Raw genomic sequence first — 21,703 nt, forward strand, 5'->3', positions numbered from 1 at the left:
CTTCTTAAAAATATAATTTTAAAAACAAAGAGAATGGGTTAGTGGTTTAAAGGAGGGAATAAAACAAAAGATAAGGGTTGTGTAATATCTTGAGGATGCCCTTGGTCCTGGTCCAGGTTGAAGAAAGAAAAGGGCTCACCCATAAAAGGGAGAAATGGCCTCTTGGGTAGAAGGAGCACTGAGAGAGAGAGGGAGGAAGGATTTCCTCGAGGAGGGGAGGGGTTGGTCATGGCAAAGCATGAAAGTCAGGGATTTGAAGTCTAGTTGGGAAGAGAGAGAACCCACTGGATGGAGTGAAAAAGAAACCACTCTGACCTTCCAAAGGGTATTTTCTAAGGAGTGGTCAGAGCAGGAGCTTGACTTAAAGAGAGGCCCTGACGCAGTGGGAGTGACAGGTATAGACCTGTGGGTGGCAGTGGTGGTTGGTAGGAAAAAGCTTGAGAGAAAGGGGACTGTTTGATGGGACAGAAGAGCAGCCAAATAGAGTGGTCAGCAGAGCTGTGTGTTGAAGCACAGAGAGAATTGTGCCTGCTTGATAGCACAGGAGCTGGTGGAGAGGAAAAATGGTAGGACAGTGAGGTGGCTGTAGCTGGACCTCGGGTGGAGTCCAGCTGCCTGGGTTCAAATCCCAGATCTGCCAGCCCCTCACTGAGTGACCTTGATCAAGGTACATAACCTCCTTATACCTCAGTTAAGTTGTGTATAAAATGAAGGGGAGGAGGAGGATAAAGAATACTGTATGTGAGGGCAGAGATTTGAAGCCTCCTGCAGCCGTGCTGGAAGGTGCTAGATAAGACAGGGATGAGGAAGATTGTAGGGACAGCGGGACCCAGGCTTCAGGTAGGAAGAGCTCTCCGGAGGTGGTCCTTCTAACACTGCTAGTAACAGCTGTGAGCCAGGTATCCCCAACAGATGACGCAGTAGCCATTGAGGGAGAATTCTGGGTGCTGGACGTGCCCCATTCTGGAGATTCCCTTCCAAATTAGGAAACATTTCCATAGTGACTGGGACCAGCCCTGTCCTTAGTGAAGTCCCTGAAGCACCCACCGCTTTCTGATACTTTTTAATTCCTGCTGTGCTTTATCCTACAGATCAGTCAGAAGAAGTTGAAAAAATATGAAAAGGAATATCACACCATGAGGGAACAGCAGGCCCAGCAGGAAGACCCCATCGAACGGTTTGAGGTTCGCTTTTCACTTCATATAATTGTGCCTGTAACAGCCTTGTCGCGTTCCTTTTAAAATCCAGTTCCACTGTTTCTAGATTCAGGTTTCAGTTTGAGTTTGCAAATAAGAAAACAAAGTTTGTTTTGCTTCAAACCAGTGGCCTAGTCAGTCATAGTTCAGTGGCATGTTGGCATGGTTAATAAGACATAGCTCCTTGACAAGGTCACTCGTCAGTTCAGTGTTTCTGAAATTAGTGATCGGTAGCCCCTGAGGACCAGCTACATCTCCCACAGTTTCCGTAGGACTCAAGGGAGTTTTGAGAGTTAGCCCTGAAAACACTCATTTTCATCTGACTTGTGTGTGTCTGTCCCTGGTTTCCTTTAACCTTTCAGCGGGAGAATAGGCGTCTGCAAGAAGCGAACATGAGGTTGGAACAGGAAAACGATGACTTGGCCCACGAGCTGGTGACCAGCAAGATCGCGCTGCGCAAGGACCTGGATAACGTGAGTCTGACTCGGCTGTGGGGAGAGATTGTGTTCACCCTGACTTCTCCGTGATCACGGGGAATTACCAGGTTTGCTGTTCTGGTTAGTCACCCTCCTCTGAGGGTACAGGCTCGTGTCCGCATTCCTTCCCTCTCGCTATAGGGGTCAGTGATGAGCTCAGGAAGCCTTCCTTACGTCCTTGAACTTCTTCCGAAACATCGTGTGATTGAGAGACTTCTGATTCATTCTCATGCTATCACAGCTGGCAGTAGCGTTTAATCACTAAGATTTTCTTAACCTCCCCCTAAAACAAGAAGAGATTCTGTTTTGTTTTGTTTTCTTTCTTTTTAAAAAAAAATATATTTTATTGATTTTTTAAAGAGAGGAAGGGAGAGGAGATAGAGAGCTAGAAACATCAATGAGAGACTCGACCAGCTGCCTCCTGCACCCCCTCCCCCCACCGGGGATGTGCCCACAACCAATGTACATGCCCTTGACTGGAATCGAACCTGGGACCTTTCAGTCCACAGACCGACGCTCTATCTACTGAGCAAAACCGGTTTCAGCGAGACTTTGTTTTCTTGCATATTCTGTGCCTGTTGACTAAGCACTGCCGAGTATAATAAAGCCCGGTGCCCATGATGCTTGGTTTCATCAGTAATTTCTGTTGGCAGATATGCCATCTTTCTTTGCTTCTCCCAATCTTGAGTTTGAGGTGATGGCTTTCCTGTGGGCATTTGTCCGTTCTCTCTACCTCAAGCTTCCCTTAAAAGAAGTGTGTGTCTCATTCAGGGTTAGGTCAGGCTGCAAGCTTTTTCTGTAAAGGGATAGGTAGGAAATATTTTAGGTTTTGTGGGCCACATGGTCTCTGTCACAACTCTTTAGCTTTGCCACTGGTGCAGAACTAGCCACATAGTAAGTAAACAGGTGAGCATGGCTGTTTGGTTAGGATAAAACTGCATTTGTAAGAACCAGCAGATCTGGTCAGAGGACATCGTTTACCAACACCTGACTCAGGTTTCCCTGTCAGGCTCCTAAGATTTCGTTCCTGCTCATAGTTTCCCGGTGTTCTAGAAAGCGGCTCGGGCTGCTGAGCGTTAGCAGGGGACTTACATGATGCAGTGCACCAGCGGGGTCTGTGACCAGGAGCCCTGCTCCGCCGAACGGGTGTGAGGCATTGCGCACTGCTGTTTCCTTACCGCCCTCGCGGCTGCCGTCATTCATTCCTCGTGTCCTGGGCCGTTTGTGTCGGGGTCTCATACCATTTTCACTTGGGCCCACAGGCCTGCCCTTTGCATGCTTTAGGAGAAAGCGGGTGGGGGATCGCCATTTCAGGAGTAGAAACAGGAAAGGGTGGCCTCCTTTATCAGGTGACAAGGAGACCAAAATGTGGAACTTGTTTGATGAAGCAGAGGAAATAGAGTTCAGAATTTATTATAGCTATCAATGATTATAGCAGCTACTGTTTACTGAGCGTTTACTATGTGCTAGGCACTGTGCTTAGTCCTTTCCACACTTTATCCCTCAGATGAAGATCCTGAGGCTCAGACAGGCTTTCTGTGGCTTCGCCAGTAGCACATGGTCAGGGAACGATGGGATGGAGCCGAGGCTGCCCAGGCACGGGCCTGGTCTCCGTGCGACAGTGGGGGCATCATTTCCCCTGAGCCCATCACAGTTCCCCTTCCTCTTAAAATGGGATTGTGCTGGATGTTGCAACCCCTCCAGGTCTCAGTCTTGTTCACTAACAGCATCTCTTAAATGTGTCAGGCTGAGGAAAAGGCGGATGCACTGAATAAGGAGCTGCTTATGACCAAACAGAAGCTGATTGATGCAGAAGAAGAGAAAAGGCGGCTGGAAGAGGAGTCTGCTCAGGTCAGGGAGCTTAGCCTTCTGTGTCCTGCAGACGCTTGATGGTGGGAGTGTGGCTGCAGGCTTTCTGTTGGCACTGGAGAACCTGGGACAGCTGACTTCGGTTTCCTTTTTTATTTTCTGTGCAGAGTGTAATGGTTCTTACCAATTAAAGCACAGTGAGGCCACGGGCAGGGCCATCATTCGGTGTGACCGAATCTGAGTGACAGAATAGGATTAGCATCTCTGCAGAAGGAAAGCAACGCCCTCACATGTCTGGCATGTGGCTTGTCTGCAGCCAGCTCTGCAGTCCTTGGGCACAGACCTGCAGCCATAGGAAGAGCTTAGGGTGCTGGGTGCCCTGGGGCCAGTCCCTGTCCCCTTTCCCCGTTTTCCATAAAGTAACTCCTCCTGGCGTCAGGGCTGCCTGAGGCGCGAGGTGACAGCACTGTACACAGACGAGCGGTCAGTTCCTGAGGCGGCCGCGGTGCTCCATCAGCTCGGTCTCTGCTCTGTGTCCTCTGCTCAGGCCCACAGGCCAGGTTGCTCCCAGGCAGAAGCTTCAGCAGAGCCCTGAGGGGGGGTGGGTGTGTTGGGGCATTTTGACTGTCCCTCCCTCTCCTGGCACCAAAAAAACAGGTTAGTGATGCTGAGAGGGAGAGGGAGGGAGAGCCCTTCAGAGTCAGGTCGGCATTCAGGGGAAAGCCCTCTATATTTCCCTTAAAACACTCAGGCCTGCCTTTTTAATGTTCGCAGCTCAAAGAAATGTGTCGGCGGGAGCTGGACAAAGCAGAATCTGAGATTAAAAAGAACAGTTCTATCATCGGCGACTACAAGCAGGTGGGTCCGCGCACCAGGCAATTGGGCTGTATCCCCAGGCAACCCGCTTGTCCCCAGGGAATGTGCCCCTCCAAACCGAGCTTCCGGCTCTGACCAGCCACTGCACGCCTGGCCAACTGTAGAGCAAGGGGAGGAATTGCGATCTCAGGCATGTGGGTAGAGCACCAGGCAGAGTGAGTGCCCTTAGTAAGTGAAGCCACACTATGTTCCTGGGCGTCTTTCAGGAACAGGTTGCACCTTATGTGCATGTGTGGTTACATGGTGCAGAAACGGTAGCCATGCTAATAGTCCTGCAAGTCCCAGGCTGATGGATGCAGAGGCGGTGTGGCCACCACAGACTTCATCCCCAGCCCAAAGTGTGTAGCTGATGGCATTGCTCAAGAGATTTTAATTTGACATTATGTCTGTTTCTTTAGATTTGTTCTCAGTTGAGTGAAAGATTGGAGAAGCAGCAGACAGCTAATAAAGTGGAAATTGAGAAAATTCGGGTGAGTCTCTCTTTATCAAAGAAATTTTATATCCCCTAGCCCAGTTTATGGCTGTCACCAGCACTGCAGATTTTGGTAAGGGGGTGCTTTGATTTCAGAGGTGAGAGAAGCTGACAGATACCACAGCCTCACTCGGTAATTTACAGCTGATACTGTGCTCTGTCCTCTGGAGGGGAATACAGATGAGACCCAAAGAGCTCTGGCTTTAGATCTCAAAATCCCAGGTCCTTGTCCTTCTCAGTGTGTCCACCATCTCCTCCGGGAGTTTGTAAACAAAACAGGTGGCTCTAGGTTCCGGTGCTGCCGCGTGGGAGTGCAAGCTGCCAGCACTGGGGCCTGGAGGCCAGGACTGCAGTGTCCCTCCCACCTGCATGGACACTCCCCTCCCAGCCCACTTTCTTGTGCTGCCACAGCGACCCACATGCCACAGTGACGACTGGACATTTTAAAGTGCACTTGTTGCCCATTTGGGAGCTTTTGTAACGATGCTTGCTTTCTTTAAGCTGTGCCTGTGTAAGAATACTTACCACATTTTACTAAGATGAATCCTTTACTGAAAGATGCTTTCCTCACATACTTACGCTTCAGTGGAGAGGAAAATGGAGAGTTCTATGCTCATGACCATGTTTGCTTAGAGTTAGAACATTCTCCCTGGAGCAAGATGATTCCCAGCGCCCACCAGAAGTGTTTACTCAGCACTAGCTATTTTTAAAAAAATATGTATTTTATTGAATCCCCACAGAGAGGAAAGCAGAAGGATAGAGAGCCAGAAACATCGATGAGAAACATCGACCAGCTGCCTCCTGCACACCCGCCACTGGGGATGTGCCCACAACCAATGTACATGCCCTTGACCAGAATCGAACCTGGGACCCTTCAGTCCGCAGTCTGACGCTCTATCTACTGAGCCAAACTGGTTTCGGCAGCACTAGCTATTTTTTAAATATAATTTGTCGTCTGATTCCAGAACTAATAAAACTGCAGAAAATTTGGAAGAATATATAAGAAAAAAACCCTCTTACAATCTTTTTTTTTATATATATATATTTTTTATTATTGATTTCAGAGAGAAAGGGAGAGGGAGAGAGAGAGAGAGAGAAACATCAGTGATGAAAGGGAATCATTGAACAGCCGCCTCTTACATGCCTTATACTGGGGATTGAGCCTGCAACCCAGGCATGTGCCTCAACTGGGAATTAAACCATGACCTCCTGGTTCATTGGTCAACACTTAGGCACTGAGCCACAATCGCTGGTCACTCCTTACAATCTTGTTATCCACAGATAACATCACCATTGTGCACACTTGGGTGTATGTGCTTTCAGTCTTTGTTCTATTTAATTACATAATTTCATTTATTCTAAGATATGCATGGTTTCACATTCACATCTCTGAAATTGGGGCAGGTTTTGGTTTAGTTGGCAGAATATTTTCTTAGAAGAACATACGATGACGTTATGATGTTTCTTACAGTCAGTGGGATCTTATTTTTTGAACTGTGGTATATATTTTAACCATACTATATATACATTTTTTGTGTTCCATTTTATGAAAAATTCCTCAGAAACTTAGAGGTTGCACACTTCCTATATAAACACAGCCCAGTATATTGAATTTCTCCCAGGTGCCGGAAAGCGTCTCTCTCATTCTGCAGTGAAAATCCTTGTACATAAATTGTATCTAGTCATTGCTGCCTCATGTTTAGCCACAGTCTTAGATGTGATGACTGACTGGATCACGACATCAGACTGTTTCCACTGCTTTGTGTCTAGAGCCAGGTGGTTTTCCCCTCGGCTGTCTCCTGTTACGGAGGGCACATTTTCAGAAGCTGTGGTGCCTACTGAGAAGCCACCTCTTGGCTCCGGGAGGGCGATGCTCACACCTTCTAAACGACCAGTTCTCTTCTTGTCTCTTTACATCTGACATTCAATTTTAGCAAAAAGTAGATGACTGTGAGCGCTGCCGAGAGTTTTTCAACAAAGAAGGGCGCATAAAGGGCATCAGCGCGGCTAAGGAAGTTTTAGATGAGGACACAGATGAGGAGAAGGAGACGCTCAAGAACCAGCTGCGAGAGATGGAACTGGAGCTGGCCCAGACCAAGTTGCAGCTGGTGGAGGCCGAGTGTAAGATACAGGTAACAGCCACCTCTCCTCCCTTCCCCTGGGACCAAAGCACTGCCTCTTCTCTCGCTGCCATGAGACTTGGACCAGCCAGAGGGGTCCTGGTGTGGGAAACGCCAGCATGACCTTATGGGTTGGGGTTCTTTGCTCTTGTCAACTTTGACTATGATGTTCACGGGAAGAAGCCCATTACATGTTATTTACCAGTGGATGTTTACTTGGCCTGTTCTAAGCATTGACCTTTTCCATAATTATCAAGCTTGGGAGCTTCTTGGTAGAGCAGAGAATATGTCCTTTTAAGTCACATCTCTACTATCAGAGTCTTCGACCTTGAGTGAGTCAGTAACCTTCTACATTCGTCTCATCTATAAGTGGAGATGAGTGAGGACAAGGAGATGATGCACAGAAAAAGTTTACAGTGTGTGCGAGCTTTATAAATGTTGGTTCTGATGTCCCAGCTCCCATCATCTAGCTAGCTTTGTGCCTTTGGACATGTTACCTAATTGATCCGACCTCCATTCCTGGTGAAGGAAGTGGGGCTGAGCTGGTCATCTTTACACTGTCTGGCTAGTTCTGCCAGCACCAGGGTACTATGCACAAGGAGCCAAACTTAGGCTGGGCCTCCCGCATCGCGCACATTCACTGGGTCCTGCCCTTGGCCAGGCCCTGTTCTCGATGCTGGGGTGGCAAAGCTAAGACATGACTCATAGGACACGCAATCAGTGTCTGAGCTGTGGTCAAAGAATTGGTCAGGATGCAGCTGAAGAGGAAGGTTAGGCACAGGGAGGTGTGGGCTTGCCCAGTAAGGTGCCCCAGGAGGTAGGGGTGGATGTGGGTGCTGATCTGAAACAGCCTGTGTGTTGGCCCAGTCCAACGTCTCCAGTGCCTTGCTCAGGAGGGTAGACTTGAAGGTTCTTCCTGGAAGTCCATGATGCAGTCTGACCTGGGCAGAAGCTCTGTGTGCCTGGTGCGCAGTGGTGAACAAGGGAGGGAGGTGTTTGTTTAGGAGGCTGTGTTAATAAACTAGGCGGGCTTCACAGCTTCAGGCACTCCAGATATTTCCATGCCCGTTTGAGACGGGGGAATTTCCAGAGGCCTCTCAAAAGTAAACAGACTGAATTCCTGCCTGCTCAGCTCTTGGGGAGGCAGCGGGGTCTTGGGCACTGGAGCCAGCACCCTCACGCAGTCTTCCTTGCAGGACTTGGAGCACCATTTGGGCCTTGCCCTAAATGAGGTACAAGCAGCCAAGAAGACGTGGTTTAACCGAACACTGAGCTCCATAAAGACAGCAACTGGCGTTCAAGGGAAAGAGACTTGCTGAGAGCAGCCGCGGCCTCCAGACACCGTCAGGAAACACGACACCTTTTGTTGCCTTCTTTGGCCAGATGTGTGATTCTGTGACATGTCCCAGGAACAGATGTACCTGAGTCCGATTCCTAGAAGCATATTGGTAGGTCATTGGACCAGAGCTCCCGAAGCAGGCAGCCTCTGGGGTCAGGCTCTCCTAACTACTGACACTAACAGGCCTGCCAGCCCAGCGGCTGCTCCGGACGCTCCAGATCACTCCTGATGCCCCCCGGCTCACCCAGCCCATAGGCTGAGGTGACACCATCAGAGCTGGGGGAATCCTTTCAGGCTGTCTTTTTCCTAAAACTTTAATTTTTTTTAATACACGTTCTACAGACTGTGGCGGGGGGGTGGGGCAGAGGGCCTGGAACTGCAGTAATTCTTACTGGTCAGTGCCCGCAGAGGGTCCCTGGGTAACGGAGAAGCACTTTTAGAGAGGTTTCCTGGGTGCGGTGGGAGCAGTCTAGTTTTGTTAAACTGTATGATGCACAGGTTTTGGTTTGGCATTTTTCACATTTCAGATCAATTCTATGCAACTCTCATGGTTCCTGTTGTTTTTTAGTGTTAGCTGCCAAAATGACTTCACAGGGCTGGGGTGGGTGACCATGAGACTGGATTAATCATAATGTGGACAAATCTTATTTTGCTCAATGTGTCATGTGTGTATATGTATATATATATAAAAACACCTTTTCCCAATGCCCCCAAATGACAGTGTTTAAATCCCAAACTAGGACTGATCTGCACAACTTAATTATGTGGTTATATGGGCACTTAATTTCACTCACGGTCTGTTGGGTTCTGCTCTCTTCCCTGCCGTTCCGAGTTGTGACAAGCTCCCTCACGTTGAGATTCCAGGTGCTTTGCACAACAGATCGTGTGAGGAGGACACTGAGGCTGTGTGTGTGTCTGTGAATAAATGTCCGTGTGGGATGCCCAGGCCCCATTCAGCTGGCCCGTGTCCCTCCCTGCTGCATTCCCCCTGGAGTGTGGTTGGGTGCAAACCTCACTGTTTAAATGGGCTGCAAGTTCTCGCTTCAAAACTATATGGTATGAGGTTTTAGTACCTTTTTTAAAAAACAAAGCAGACTTTAATTTATATAGTGTTGTGCTGACAGGCTGTCTTGTAGATGGTTCGTTGTCCTCTCCACGTGGTTGGAGGTAGCTGGTTACAAGAGGCGCTGGTTTGTATATAGACACTTGGGTTGTTTTGTATTTTTCCCATTGGCTGTACTGACACTTGCTGAGGTCATCTGTGTTAAGGAGGAGGTAACAAGTGGTAACCCCTCTTCCCCACCCCCCAACCCCCACTTTGTGTCTGTCTTGTTCAGTTACCAAAACCGCTGTAAGCCCGTCTAAATCTCGGTGTGTGGACATTGTGTTAGGGTAGTTTTAGTGTGTTAACTTTATGAATTGCAATATAAACCAGTAAAATTGTATTACTATTTCTTCTGTTGGTTTTATTTTAACAGCATATTCATTAAATATTTTGGTACAAACAGCATTGCTTTGTAAAAACCAGTTTTATCCTGTGCAGCACCCCCCACCCCCCACCGTCAGAGAGGTCAAATACGGTGTGGGAGCCTCGGCCAGCTCCATTCAGACCCTTTGTAAGCAGCTGAGGTGCCAGGCCCGTGGGGTGAGAAGACACAAGCTCCGCCTTCTGGAAGGCTCACCTATGGCCTTCATGGTGAGCACTGCCCCTGAGGAATAGGCGAGGCACTGTTTCTGTGTTTGAGGTTTCAGAAAATCAGCCATAAAGACAAAAGCACCTCACTCAGGCTGAGATGCAAGAGTGAATTCCCACACAGAATGGGAATGTGCTGGAGAGATGCCGAAGAGCAAGAAAGGTAGGCAGATAACCTGGAGTCCAGGTCTGCTTTGCTGAAACTCAGAAGTGGTGGCGTGGACAGAGCCAGCTTGAAAAAGTTGCTTTCTATTCACTGGGAGCTGCCCACACCAGGGAATGAGGCTCCCAGACCCTGCCTCCTTACCACCCACCCTTCTCTGCAGCAGGAAGAAGAACAGTGCTCCCCTCTGCGTCGCTGCCTGCCTCCAGGACCTCAGCTTTACCCAGGCTTTGGAGGAAGTGGGTTGAGATACAGGCCACAAAGAAGGGAAGGTGGTGAGTGAGACCCCCCCTGAAGTGGGCAAGGGCCTGGGCCATGACAGGGCCTCCAGAGCATATGGTTTCCCTTTGCCTCTCACAGGCTGGTGGGTGTATTTCTGACATCCACACTCCTGGCCACCATGGGCAAGAGTCCAGGACAGCCTTTTCTAGGCTTTTCCACTCCCAAGGGTCTCGGTGACCAGGAATTGGGGATTCAGTCGCAATCCTCACCTCCGCAGCTGTGCCCTGGCCCAGACAAAGAAGTCCAAACACCAGTCTGCCCGGCACACGGGCCTAAGTGCTTCAGAAGGGGACCTGCTTCCAGGGAGGTCCCCTTGTTCCTGTACACTAAGTGCTGGAGCTGTAAGAACAGGGAGGGGGTGTGCCCTGGCAAGGAGAGCTTCCTGCAGTGACAGCAAGGGGAAGTGCTGGACTCTGGAGCAGGAGGACGGTGTGTAGCACTGTGGTCTGATGAAGGCAGCATGATGGGAGGTGAGGCTGGGCCAGCAGGTAGGTCTAGCCTGATGTTAGGAGGATAATTACTGGAGAGTTTTAAGCCAACTTCCTTTAAAAATCTTTGGTAAGTTCCCTGTTTAGACAGGGATGGGAATCTCTTTCTGCCAAGGACCATTTGGGTATTTATAGCATCATTTGAGGGCCATACAAAATTATCAACTTAAACATACATAACTTAGACATTAGCCTGCTATATTTGGTCAAACATTTATTTAATCCTCCGCAGGGCCAGACCAAGTGATTCCATGGGCCTTAGAGACTCCGGGCCAGATGTTCCCCATCCCTGCTTTAGGAGGAAATGGTCACAGGAAATTTAGTCTGAAGACAGTTGATAGAATAGAGAGGCCCTGAGAAAGGGGGAGGAAACCCTAGGAAGGTGAGCTTTTAATTTAAGGATTGGCGCTCGCCTAGGTGGTTTCCAGAATCGGCACATCAGAGCTGTGTGGTCAGTTCTTTGTTGTGGGGCTGACCTGTGCGTCACAGGAAGTTGAGCAGCACCCCTGGCTCTACTCACTAGATACCAATAGCACACCCACCACCACCACTTGTCACAGATATTGCCAAATGCGCCCAGGTAGGGGAGGAGTTCCCTGGTTGAGAATCTTCTGGCAGGTAAGGTGAAGCTAGGAGGGTGGAGAGTGCTCAGGGACTGTCCCAGTTAAGCAAGGGCAGGATTAGGGTCAAGGGCGAAGAGAAAGGACACGGAGCAGGGAAATAGCTGTGGGCCTTAAAAATTAGCAAGCTCTACCTGGGAATGATGGCTGGGCTGTGAAGGCTGACGGGATGACTGAGGAGTCACTGATGCTTAGGGTGGGGTGCTGGGTGGGGTGGAGGGAGCAGAGAAGGAAGTATAGATTGAAAAAGCCTGGCTGTGAAGCAGAGTGGGGGGAAAGGTGGTTAGTTGGAAGGAATTGTGGTAGAAAGACCATAGGCTTCATGCTAGTAAACTCAGATCCTGGTTCTGTGACCATGGTTCTTCCTTGACTGTGATCAAGGTAAGTGAAAATATGTGACAGGCTGAGTGGATATCTAGTGGGCCCTGCCGAGGACATCTCGTTAATAACTCGTGGGGCAGCTCAGAATGAAAGATAAGCGGCATTTGCCTTAAAGTCTCCCATGAGTGCTGCTGCCCCATCCACTGTCCCAGTGACACGAGTGAGCAGAGAAGGTGTGTGGGGGAGAGAGACCCACTCCCAGCTCTGAACCCCAGTGGTGAAAACCAGAGTCTGCACTGAGGGGAGTACTAGTATGGGAGGGACATGGGCCCAGAGGAGTTGCTTGGCCCTTGGAACCCTATACGGTCATGTGTGTAATGGACGTGTGGGTTATAATGCTTTGTTTGGACAGATCCGAGTCACCTGGGGTAGGAGAAGGGCAGAGGAGAGGAAGACGACACAAGGATCAGGACCACACAGTGGCTGAGGCACTGAGCTCTCTATCCTTCCCTATTTTATAGGTGAAGACACTGGGCCCTTAGAGAGGTTCCTGGCGCAGGCAACACGTCTAGGATGGAACCCACGCCTCTAACTCCCAGTGGGCAGCAGGAGGTATAAGCTCTCAGCACTTCACACCAGCTAGCACACCACACTGAACTCCTTATCTCTGCAGTGGGCTCAGTGCCCAACTCCTGGAGATTACCCATCTCCTGTTAAGCTCTGCCCTGAGTTAAGTAACATTACTCAGATTTGGAAGTAAAGGTTGAAGGCTTGCCTGTGATCACGAGAGCTGGGATTTCAACCTTTGTACCACGTACCATCACCTCCATCTTTCAGTTCTGGCATGGTTGTAGATCCAAACCGATGGTGTGCCGGGGGAGAAGGCAGGCCTTGAGTTTATAAGATGAAGCAGGAACACCCAGTGCCTCTGTCCACACAGCTCTTGGCTTACCTGGGGCAGCAGCAGGAAGAGCTTCAGCTTTGCTTTCCGATTGCTGCTGCCATTTAGAAACTCGACTCCCTTGGGCTTATCCCAATCCTGGGGAGCAAATATGAGGATTAAGCGAGGTGTGTGCTGAGGTTTAGGATTCATTGTCCATAACTCAGTTTGCTAATGGTGCAAAAATTTCCCACAATCTCAGCACCATGAACAGGAAGATCTTGCCAAAGTCCCAGGAAATTGACCCTTTTTATCAAAACACCTTCATTAACCAGAGAAGGCCCTGCTTAGACAGAAGCTTTCATTTTTATTCATCCAAATAGGGGAAATGCAACATGTCAGGGCATTCCAGGCAGACTGCAGTAGCCAGACAAGAGGGTCAGTCTATGCAGAGTCCAACACAGTCAGTGGGCACTGCCCGTGGGCGCCAGGTGGCAGAGTCCCTGTGGATGAAGGGCAGGCATCTCTGGACGAGGCACTGGTGACAGTCCACACCCGAAAGCTGCTGCTTCAACTGTGCCGAAGGGTTCAAGTTCAGAGTTTTACATATAACCAATGCCCCAAGGGGAAAGAGTCCGTGGTGCTCGCGATTTCCAGTTTTTTTTTTAACATACTACACAACAAAGTTATTGCCAAGGGCTCTGCACTGCAAATTCTATTATTTACACTTGCGTATTCAGGAAAAATAAACAAAACAATAGATATTTTAAATAAGATTTCTAAAATTACCTTGGCCACCACCAGACGAGTAAGCTGCATCCCAGCCCAGTGTCGTATGGGGAACTGCTCAGTCTTCTCCATGCCTCCAACACCCCACCCCTGGGGCTGAGCAGGGCCCCCTTACTCCCTTGTAAGGCAAGCAGACAGCCCAGGACGTCAGGTCTAGACTGGCCGCTTTTTCCCAAGGAGTTCTGCATGGAGTGGGCAAGCAGCAAGTCTTAGAGGCCAGACCAGGATGCGTAGGCTGACAGGCTGGACCAAGGTCAGCCCCACTCTTCCTGAAAGTGCCCTCCCCACTAATTAGGACTTCTCCTAAAGATGTAGCTGGGACCCAACCGGCCCCTTACAGAGACCAGAGGTTTAGCACGGCAGACCAACGGATGGCCCCTGGCACAAGGCCCAAGTTCAGAGAAAACCGTGAATGCTGCTAAGGGCTGAAATCTACCAAGGAAGGTGGCTCATGACTCAGAAGAAAGACAAAAGCAGGGGGAGATTCCCACCTCAAGCCCCTGGAAAGGAAGTCTGTCTAGAGATTGGAGAGACTCACAAGACAGCCTGGATTCTGTGGAGATCAGAAAGTAAGGACCCCTGTTAGAGGCTTTGAGGATGCCTGCAATTTGGCTCCCCAGTTTCTACAAATGAGTCTTCCTGTCCAGGAAAAGCTGATAGTAACTGGTAGCTAAGCCACCTCCCACAGAGCTATGGCAGGGCGCCTTGCTGACAAACCAGTGTCCCTTACACAGAGCTGGGGTGCAAGCCTTCATGGCCAGGGAAATGGATGTGTCTAGTGGTGGCTTGTCAGGTGAGAGAAGAGAGACTTTGGAACCTAAGTTCCAAATCACAGCCTGTGTGTCTTAGACAGTGACAACCCAGCTGGCCAAGGGATGAACTTGTCTGGATCAGGTTGTCTTGCTACTGACCCACCAAAGTGCTTGGCTTAAGTCCGAGCGGTGTTGGTGGCAACAGGAACCCAGGAGGAAAGAGGCTGCATATTTCTAAACTGCTAAGCCCTAAATTCACTTCCATGGACAAACGAACCTGACTTCTCAAAAAAAGACAGTCTGACCACCATCTGTTTCCCTAAGCAGGAGGAGTGCTCCTCAGAATTGAGAAGTGACCCACCCACTGTCAGAGACAAGACCAGGCACACAATTCAAGAGGCACATCCCCAATGACGAGCATTCCTGCACTCAGCAGGCAGCATCCAGTTCCCCAAGAATTCAGTGGTTTCCTACCCACTGACAAGTGTACCTGATTGGCCAGAGGACCACTGTCTGCAGGCTGCGCTGGGAGAGCCCTGCATGGAGCTGGCACAGACACCTCCCTCTCTGAGGCTCCTCACCTACTGCCACAGCCTGTGGAGGATTCAATAAAGCAATCTGCAGGCACTGCTATTGGGTCTCCTTTCATGACAGCTCTGTCACTGCACACGAAGCACCTTTCTCCATGCCCCCCAATTCCAGTTCCCTTTAAAGGATAATGGTGGCAGCTTGATTTACTTGCCTAGAAACCTCTCCGAGGGAGAATACTTGGTAGTAGAGCACTATATATTAGGGTTTTCTCTGCCACCCCAACTACGGTGAGCACCGTGTCTGGTGTGCCTCAGCCTCTGTGATGCTCCTGAGCGGCACCTGCTTCAGCCTGCACACACGCACCTTGCTGCAGCAGTTCGTAGGTCTCCCAGGGTGCAGACACCATCCCTCTGTGTGCTGGTCGCAGGCCTAGCTACACACACAGAGGATGCAAATCGGCTGCTTGAAGCTTTTTTGACACGACTCGATCTGAAGCAAAAGATGGGCTTCCCTAGCTATTTTTCCCACACACCATGGCTCAGGTTTCATTTGCCGTGGCCATTAAATGGTCTTTAGCAGGAGTGCGCTGCGGGGGAAGGTTCTGTCAAGCTGCCTGTTGAAAAGTGTGGCACTAAAGCCCATGGCCAGGACCGCCCTGCTCGGGTGCAGACAGGAGCCAAACGCTGGGCTGGAAAGCCATACCAAACTGAACGGTGACACTGGAGACCACTACCAGAACGATGTTTCAAAAATGCATCTGTGCCTACTTTACGGTCCTGAGCACAACTTTTCAAACCGACTCCCACCACCTGCAGAATGAAGCCCAACACTTGGCCCTTCACAGGCTGTACCAATGTGCCATGATTGGACTGATTTCCTGACTCAGCCCGGCCCTTCTCTCTGGACCTGTCAGTGCCCACCTCTCACCTAAAACCTACAATTTTCAGGGCAAAGAGCCCCCTCTGCGTCCGCAGTGCGCGCATTCAGATCAGGTGTTCAGGAAGCCTTTATGGGAAGCGGGGTAAGTCCCAGCAGAGGGCAGGAGGTTCCCTGTCAGGATTAAGCCAAAGGTGTCTACAGTGTAAGACAGGGCTGGCTAAATGCAACCAGTGCCTATGTGAGAGTAGGACTTGTGGGACCACAGCCAGGCTCGTTTGTTACAGACCGAACTGTATATGGTTCATAAGCCTCAGGTCTATTGCCTGGCCCTTTATAGAAAAAGTTTTCCAAAACCAGGTCTAAAGCAGCGTTCCCATATATTTCCAAATTGAGACACTAAAAGCAGAGATGACAGCATGTGGCCCAGGGGAGTAAACATCTGTCCAGGATGAACCCGACACAGACTTGAGGCTAAAAGCAACGCTCCAGTAACTGTACAATTTCACATTCTTCCCCTCCTCAAAGCACTCTGTAAAGCAAGTTGACACCTTCCCATTGGCTGAAGACCATGTCCTACAGATGTTGAATTACATGAGCTCCAGCCCTTGTCCCAGAAAAGAAACAAAAAGCGTCACTTTTTGAAAAGCACGAGGTCCCTGAATGAACAAATGCCCAGTACTTTTCATTGCCTTGAACTGGTGAGCCCAGGAGAGCAGCAGCTCAGGGAAGGAGTAAGATGCTGACTGACCAGCCTGCACACCTGTCTACCCGTTGCCAAAAGATACACTTCCAAGAGAGCACCCCACCTGAGCGCGGGGCCCAGGCACCACCAACTCCTGGCCCAATGGAGATGGCCCTTCTTACGTTCCAGCTCCTCCCCGCACTCCCTTCTGCCTTGTCAGCACCTTCTGCCTCACCTTCACCAGCTTGGGTCCAGTCCCCAAATGACAGTGGCCCGGAGAAATGCTTGGGCAGGCGCCTGCTGCCCTGGCCCTGGACTGAGTGCTGCCAAGCCTGCCTTCCTGCTCGGACCAGGAGAGAAAGTGGCCTGTGAAGACACACATTTTTGCCTCTGCCATCCTCTGTAGCCCTCAGGCAGCCGCCTCCGTCCCTCACCAGGGCATCTGCAACAGCGTCTGCCTCCTGCCTCTACTTCCCAATCGACCCTCCAGACCTCTCACCATTTGGGAAGATGGTAATCACTGAAGGGCATAGCCAGGGCCTTTCACCAAGAGGCCCTACATCCCACTGCTACTTAATCCTCCTAACCTGGCGCCTTCCATTAACAAGGACTTCCATGCTGTCGCAGAAGGCCATGCCTGTTTTCCTGAAACCTCACCATGTGACAGAACTCCTCTGACTCTTCCTGTGTGTCAATCTCTCCACAGGCCTGGCTCCTCTCCAGGTCTGAGGGAGCCCTGCACACTGTCCCCATCCTGTGCTCTCACCTACTCAGTGGTCTAAACTGAAAATCTTGGTATTTTCTCAGTTCCTTTTCCCTCAAGACAGAGCCTGATACACAGTATTAGGTGACAGTGAACGTTTCCCAACAAACCCACCTGCCCAAGAGGAGAGGAGTGCTCTTGTCAGTGTCCAAACTGACATTCCATGGGAGAAATTCCTCTGTGCCAAACAACTGGCTTCTTGCTTAAACACTCTGGTAACATGGAGTGTGCTCACCACACCTGCTCCCCAGGCAGCCGTGTCCGCCCTCTAGGAGAGACTAGCTCAGTCAGCCTTCCTGAGTTCACCAGGCGCCGCCTCCCAGATGACCTCCCCTGTATTCAGACAGCCTCCACGGGCATGAGGGAAAGAGGCAAGCTGAGCAGTCTCTGACACTATGATGGAAGGGTCCAAGGAGAGCCCAGCATCAGAGCACTTGGGAAGCGTGTCCCTGTGGACGTGGCCCTTTAGGTTAGTGCACGCACATAAGAAACCGGTGTGGCTCAGTGGTAGAGCATCGGCCAGCAGACTGAAAGGTCCTGGGTTCGATTCCGGTCAAGGGCATGTACATTGGTTGCAGGCACATCCCTGGTAGGGGGTGTGCAAGAGGCAGCTGGTCGATGTTTCTCATGGACGTTTCTAGCTCTCTTACCTCTCTCCCTTCCTCTCTGTAAAAAAATCAATAAAAATATATTTTAAAAAAAAAACCACCACCACCTAGCCAGGAACAAACGTCAGCCAACGGAACTGGAGGAAGCCGAAACAAGAAAGCACACTCCCTCCAGCAGAATATCCCTCTGCCATCCAAGCCCTGGGCTCTCCAGTGGCAGGTACTGGTTTGCACTTTCTTACAGGGTTCAGTTACAGCACAAAAAGGCGGTCTGTGGAAGTAGACCCAACGGTGCGGCTGGCACCAATAAAACAAAAAACCCCACACAGGCCGCTCGGCCCGAGGCCGACCAGTCCACAATCAAGCAAACACAGAGTTGAGCCTGGCGTCTGTATTCTTTTTCCCGCAAGAGCTGGCAGAGGCGAGAAGTGAGTTGGCTTTTGCTTGTTTTGTCTTAAACAAGAGAGGTAAGTAGTACATCCCGGGAGAGGAGACTTGCTGGGGGGTCTTGGGAATCAGGAGAGGCTGCAGTCTGGACCAGTAAAGCAAACCACAGTATTGGCACAGAGCAGTCACAATGGGAGGGCCTGGCCACGTACTAGCCGGATAATTTGGGGCAAGTTGTTTTGTCTAAGCCTCCATTTCCTCATCTGTAAAGAGAAAATTTCTAGATCCCACAACTGTGATGGAATTCAAATCTCATCACTAAGAAAGTGCTTCTGTGAACTCCAAAAACAGTAGAAGAATGTTATTTCTTCTGTGTGGTTAAAAACTCACTAATTAGGAGCCACAAAATGTGCCACAAACAAGCTAGGTAGTTTAGAAGTCTTTGGGCTTCTGTCTGTGCAGTGGGAATGGCCTATGTATGCATTGCTCCTTCTCCAGATCGAGGGAAGGCAGTGGTGACTGGGGGAGAGCTTTGCTAATTGTCCCCTACACTGGCAGGCACTCAGTCGCCCTCAACACAGGTCCCTGCTCTAGACCTCCTACAATCTGGGTTTAAAAGCAAGTTCCTTCCTCTTGTTCCCATCCAGGAAACGGCAGGTAATCAGAAAAAAAGGCGGGTTGCCAAGGATGTTGACGACTTGGGGTGAGGGAAGAATATCTTACCCTAATGAGGATTCTGCATCCATTCCACAGCTACTAAGCCCCAGCAGAGGCCCAGTTGGCATTCATTAGCAAAGGAGCTGGTGAAGGGGCTTGCACTCACACAGCCATTCAAAGACCTATGGTTGTCCGTCCATCCAGCAGGGCTCCTCCAGCAAGGTTAACCTAGAGCGAAGCCTTCTCACCTCAGGCTGGCAGCTTCCCCGAAGCCTAGGCCAGGGGAGACCCCTCTTATCACAACAAACCATTGCAGTCTGCGCTTAGCACTGGCTCCAGCACCTCCCTACACTTCCCTCCCGAACCTGGCTACCACCCACCATGCCCCTCTTCCTGAGACACAATGAGTCAAAGCCTCGCCAGCCTGCCTTCAGAGTCTGGCTTAAATCTTTTAACACATCCCCATCACCAACCTCGGGCCACACAGTGTACTCAGAAAGCACTAATTAGCTAAACGGAAACATACCTCAATTCTCATTGATCTTCAAATAAAAACAAGCTGCCAATACAAAAGCTTCCTGTTTATAAAGCCTTATAAACTTAGTCTTCAAGTCTATCTTGCTAGTTAAACTTTTTCAGTTGGTCAGAAAGAAAACAGCTCTATTTTCAACAGGATATTTTGTCTAAAATGGATCAAGACAGCCTATATTCCAGCCTGGGAGAGTAGGGTGGCTTCTAAAGATCCTGCAAGGCCCCGGCTGGTTGTTCAGGCCCTTCCAGCTCCTCTGCGAATACCTCCTTCCTGTCCACTGCGCATACCTCCTTCCTGTCTCCTGACCGGCTGCCCACCTTCATCCCCAGACTTTGAAGCCATAGCATGTGTAGTGGAGAGAGGCTTTGGCACTGAAGGGAGCTGGGTTTCATTCCTGACTCCAGCATTCAACTCAGCCTCAGGTAATACCCCCCCCTGAAGGTTGCCTGAGAATTAAGAATTCCCAGTGCCTGGCAAACACAGTACAGTAAAACTTCAATATAATGAACTAAGTCAAGCAAGGGGTGTTGCATTAAAGCCGATAACCCATTATATAATAAGTTTTCTGAATGTGTATGTTAAAAATTTGACAAACTTGGTTTATCTGTTTTTACTCATGTACAAGTTTGTGTAATACAAATTAAATATGCATGAACAATTTTAATTTCACAGAAGTCTTCTATATTACTGTAATTTTAAATTTAACACTGAGTAGGTGTAGTAAAGGCATGCATTCACCAGACACCGCGAGTAAACAAATGCACACGGCCGGGGCGTGGGCACATCATCTGGCAGACCTTAAAACTGCTGCAGAAAGTCATATCCAGAACCAGTTACCTTGAGCGGTGAGGTGTAATCATTCGCCCAAACGGTTTACGAGTAGTGACTTGGATTTAACTATGTAGACTATAGTTGTAAACATGTAATATTTATGTCAGCAAAATTTAACTACAGTGGTTTTTCCAACATTTGCCTATTTGCTAAATTTTGTTAAAAATAAGTGAATAACCAAAAAAAACACACAACCCTGTTAATTTAATTATAAGCAAATGTTGGTTAAAATCATTTTTAAATTAACATACAGACTGGAAATTGAATCCATTAAGTCTGAAGTCCATTAGATTGAGGTTTACTGTATACCAACTTTAGCATGTTTCTTTGGTCTTTCTTCCATTCCTGCTTCTTCAAACTACTGCTGCCCACAGCCCAAAATGACCTAATCTGAAGGCTACTGTTAATTTATTTACCTGGGACATTTAGCTGACATTTGACTATGGAGACAAGTCATCCAAATCACACAAAAGGATCAAAATAGGAGAAACTAGAACAAAGCAGAGAGACAGGGCTCCTGGGTGGTGGTAAGAGAATGTCCTCACAGTAGACAGGCTAATCCTGAGGCAAAAAGGATGAGTTGGGACTCTGCATTGCATCTCCAGCCAGGATATGCTACTTAGACGCTTAAACTGCCCTGGCAGCTGGTGGCCATCTCCATGCTACCGACCAGCAGAAGCAGCAGTTTGTAGAAATGGCAATGTTCTGCCAAGAAAGACCAAGACCCTCCTTAGAAGAACTAAGTAATTAACATACAGACAACTGATTAGTCTAGGCAAAAAAGATGCCTACCCTCAATCTTGGCTCCATGAGGCCACCAAACAGCCATAGCTGAGGAAAGGAGTTAACTTCTACTGGGTCATTAGTTATACAAATATCTCGGGTTTAAGAAAATCCTCATGAACAGAATGCAAATCTATCTTATTTGCCTTTAAAGGTCACACCCAGTCCTTGTGCACAGTTTTTATAACTTAGAGCATCCCAGAACTCAATCTGTGTTCTCATCTTAACTCATCTGCCAGCAAACAGGGACACGTCCACTCAACTTTCCTCAAAGGCTCCTGGAATCCATAGATACATGCTGGCCAGAAATGGACAGAAAGACACATCCTTTACTCAATCCAATAGTATCATCATCTACCCATTTTTCCTTTTGCTGAAATGCAACTTGCCAACTCCCTGGACAGACAGATGAACAGGTTTGCTTCTAAAATTGACACACAGTAGGAAGGCCTGATGTAGTGATTACAGAACTTTTCCCCTTCCAAAGTGTTGAAATGAAGAGAGAAGCTTCAGGAATGCTATTCAGAGAGGCATCTGAGTCAACAGCCTGAGCATGCCACCCGACTTTCTTTTCTGCAGTTTATGTTTGGCTTTCTACCTGCCAGGCACTGGTGACTCTGAACACTGGATTCAGGGGCTAGTGGTAATCAAACAAACTTTTTTCTTCTTCTTACTGATCGCCAGTAAGAACCTGGAATCAGCAGGTTGATATTCTAAGCTCAGCCTCTGTAAGCACACTTAAATCCAACAGCAAGTAATTATGAACCTCGGCAA

The 21,703-nt window shown here is 49.2% G+C and overlaps 2 protein-coding genes across 14 annotated transcripts in view; one reads left to right on the forward strand and one right to left on the reverse strand.

The window, feature by feature from the left end:
- The window catches only part of RABGAP1 (RAB GTPase activating protein 1), a 110,443-nt gene extending 100,645 nt beyond the window's left edge, over positions 1–9,798 (forward strand). For 8 of the 11 annotated variants that reach the window (XM_036411869.2, XM_045572046.1, XM_045572048.1 and 5 more), the window contains 7 exons: positions 1,092–1,184; positions 1,559–1,669; positions 3,419–3,523; positions 4,256–4,339; positions 4,756–4,827; positions 6,764–6,961; positions 8,146–9,798. In XM_036411869.2, coding sequence (XP_036267762.1) covers positions 1,092–1,184; positions 1,559–1,669; positions 3,419–3,523; positions 4,256–4,339; positions 4,756–4,827; positions 6,764–6,961; positions 8,146–8,268 — 786 coding nt within the window. In that variant the 3' untranslated portion in view covers positions 8,269–9,798. The remainder of the gene's footprint in view (positions 1–1,091; positions 1,185–1,558; positions 1,670–3,418; positions 3,524–4,255; positions 4,340–4,755; positions 4,828–6,763; positions 6,962–8,145) is intronic. The other 3 variants (XM_045572051.1, XM_045572052.1, XM_045572053.1) reach the window with 1 other exon arrangement.
- A 3,286-nt stretch (positions 9,799–13,084) lies between these two features.
- Positions 13,085–21,703, reverse strand: part of LOC118704350 (spermatid perinuclear RNA binding protein) — a 144,148-nt gene continuing 135,529 nt past the window's right edge. For all 3 annotated transcript variants that reach the window (XM_036411887.2, XM_036411877.2, XM_036411876.2), the window contains one exon: positions 13,085–13,350. In XM_036411887.2, coding sequence (XP_036267780.1) covers positions 13,175–13,350 — 176 coding nt within the window. In that variant the 3' untranslated portion in view covers positions 13,085–13,174. The remainder of the gene's footprint in view (positions 13,351–21,703) is intronic.

This window comes from Pipistrellus kuhlii, unplaced genomic scaffold (genome assembly GCF_014108245.1).
Source record: "Pipistrellus kuhlii isolate mPipKuh1 unplaced genomic scaffold, mPipKuh1.p scaffold_m20_p_43, whole genome shotgun sequence".
Lineage (NCBI taxonomy): Eukaryota > Metazoa > Chordata > Mammalia > Chiroptera > Vespertilionidae > Pipistrellus > Pipistrellus kuhlii.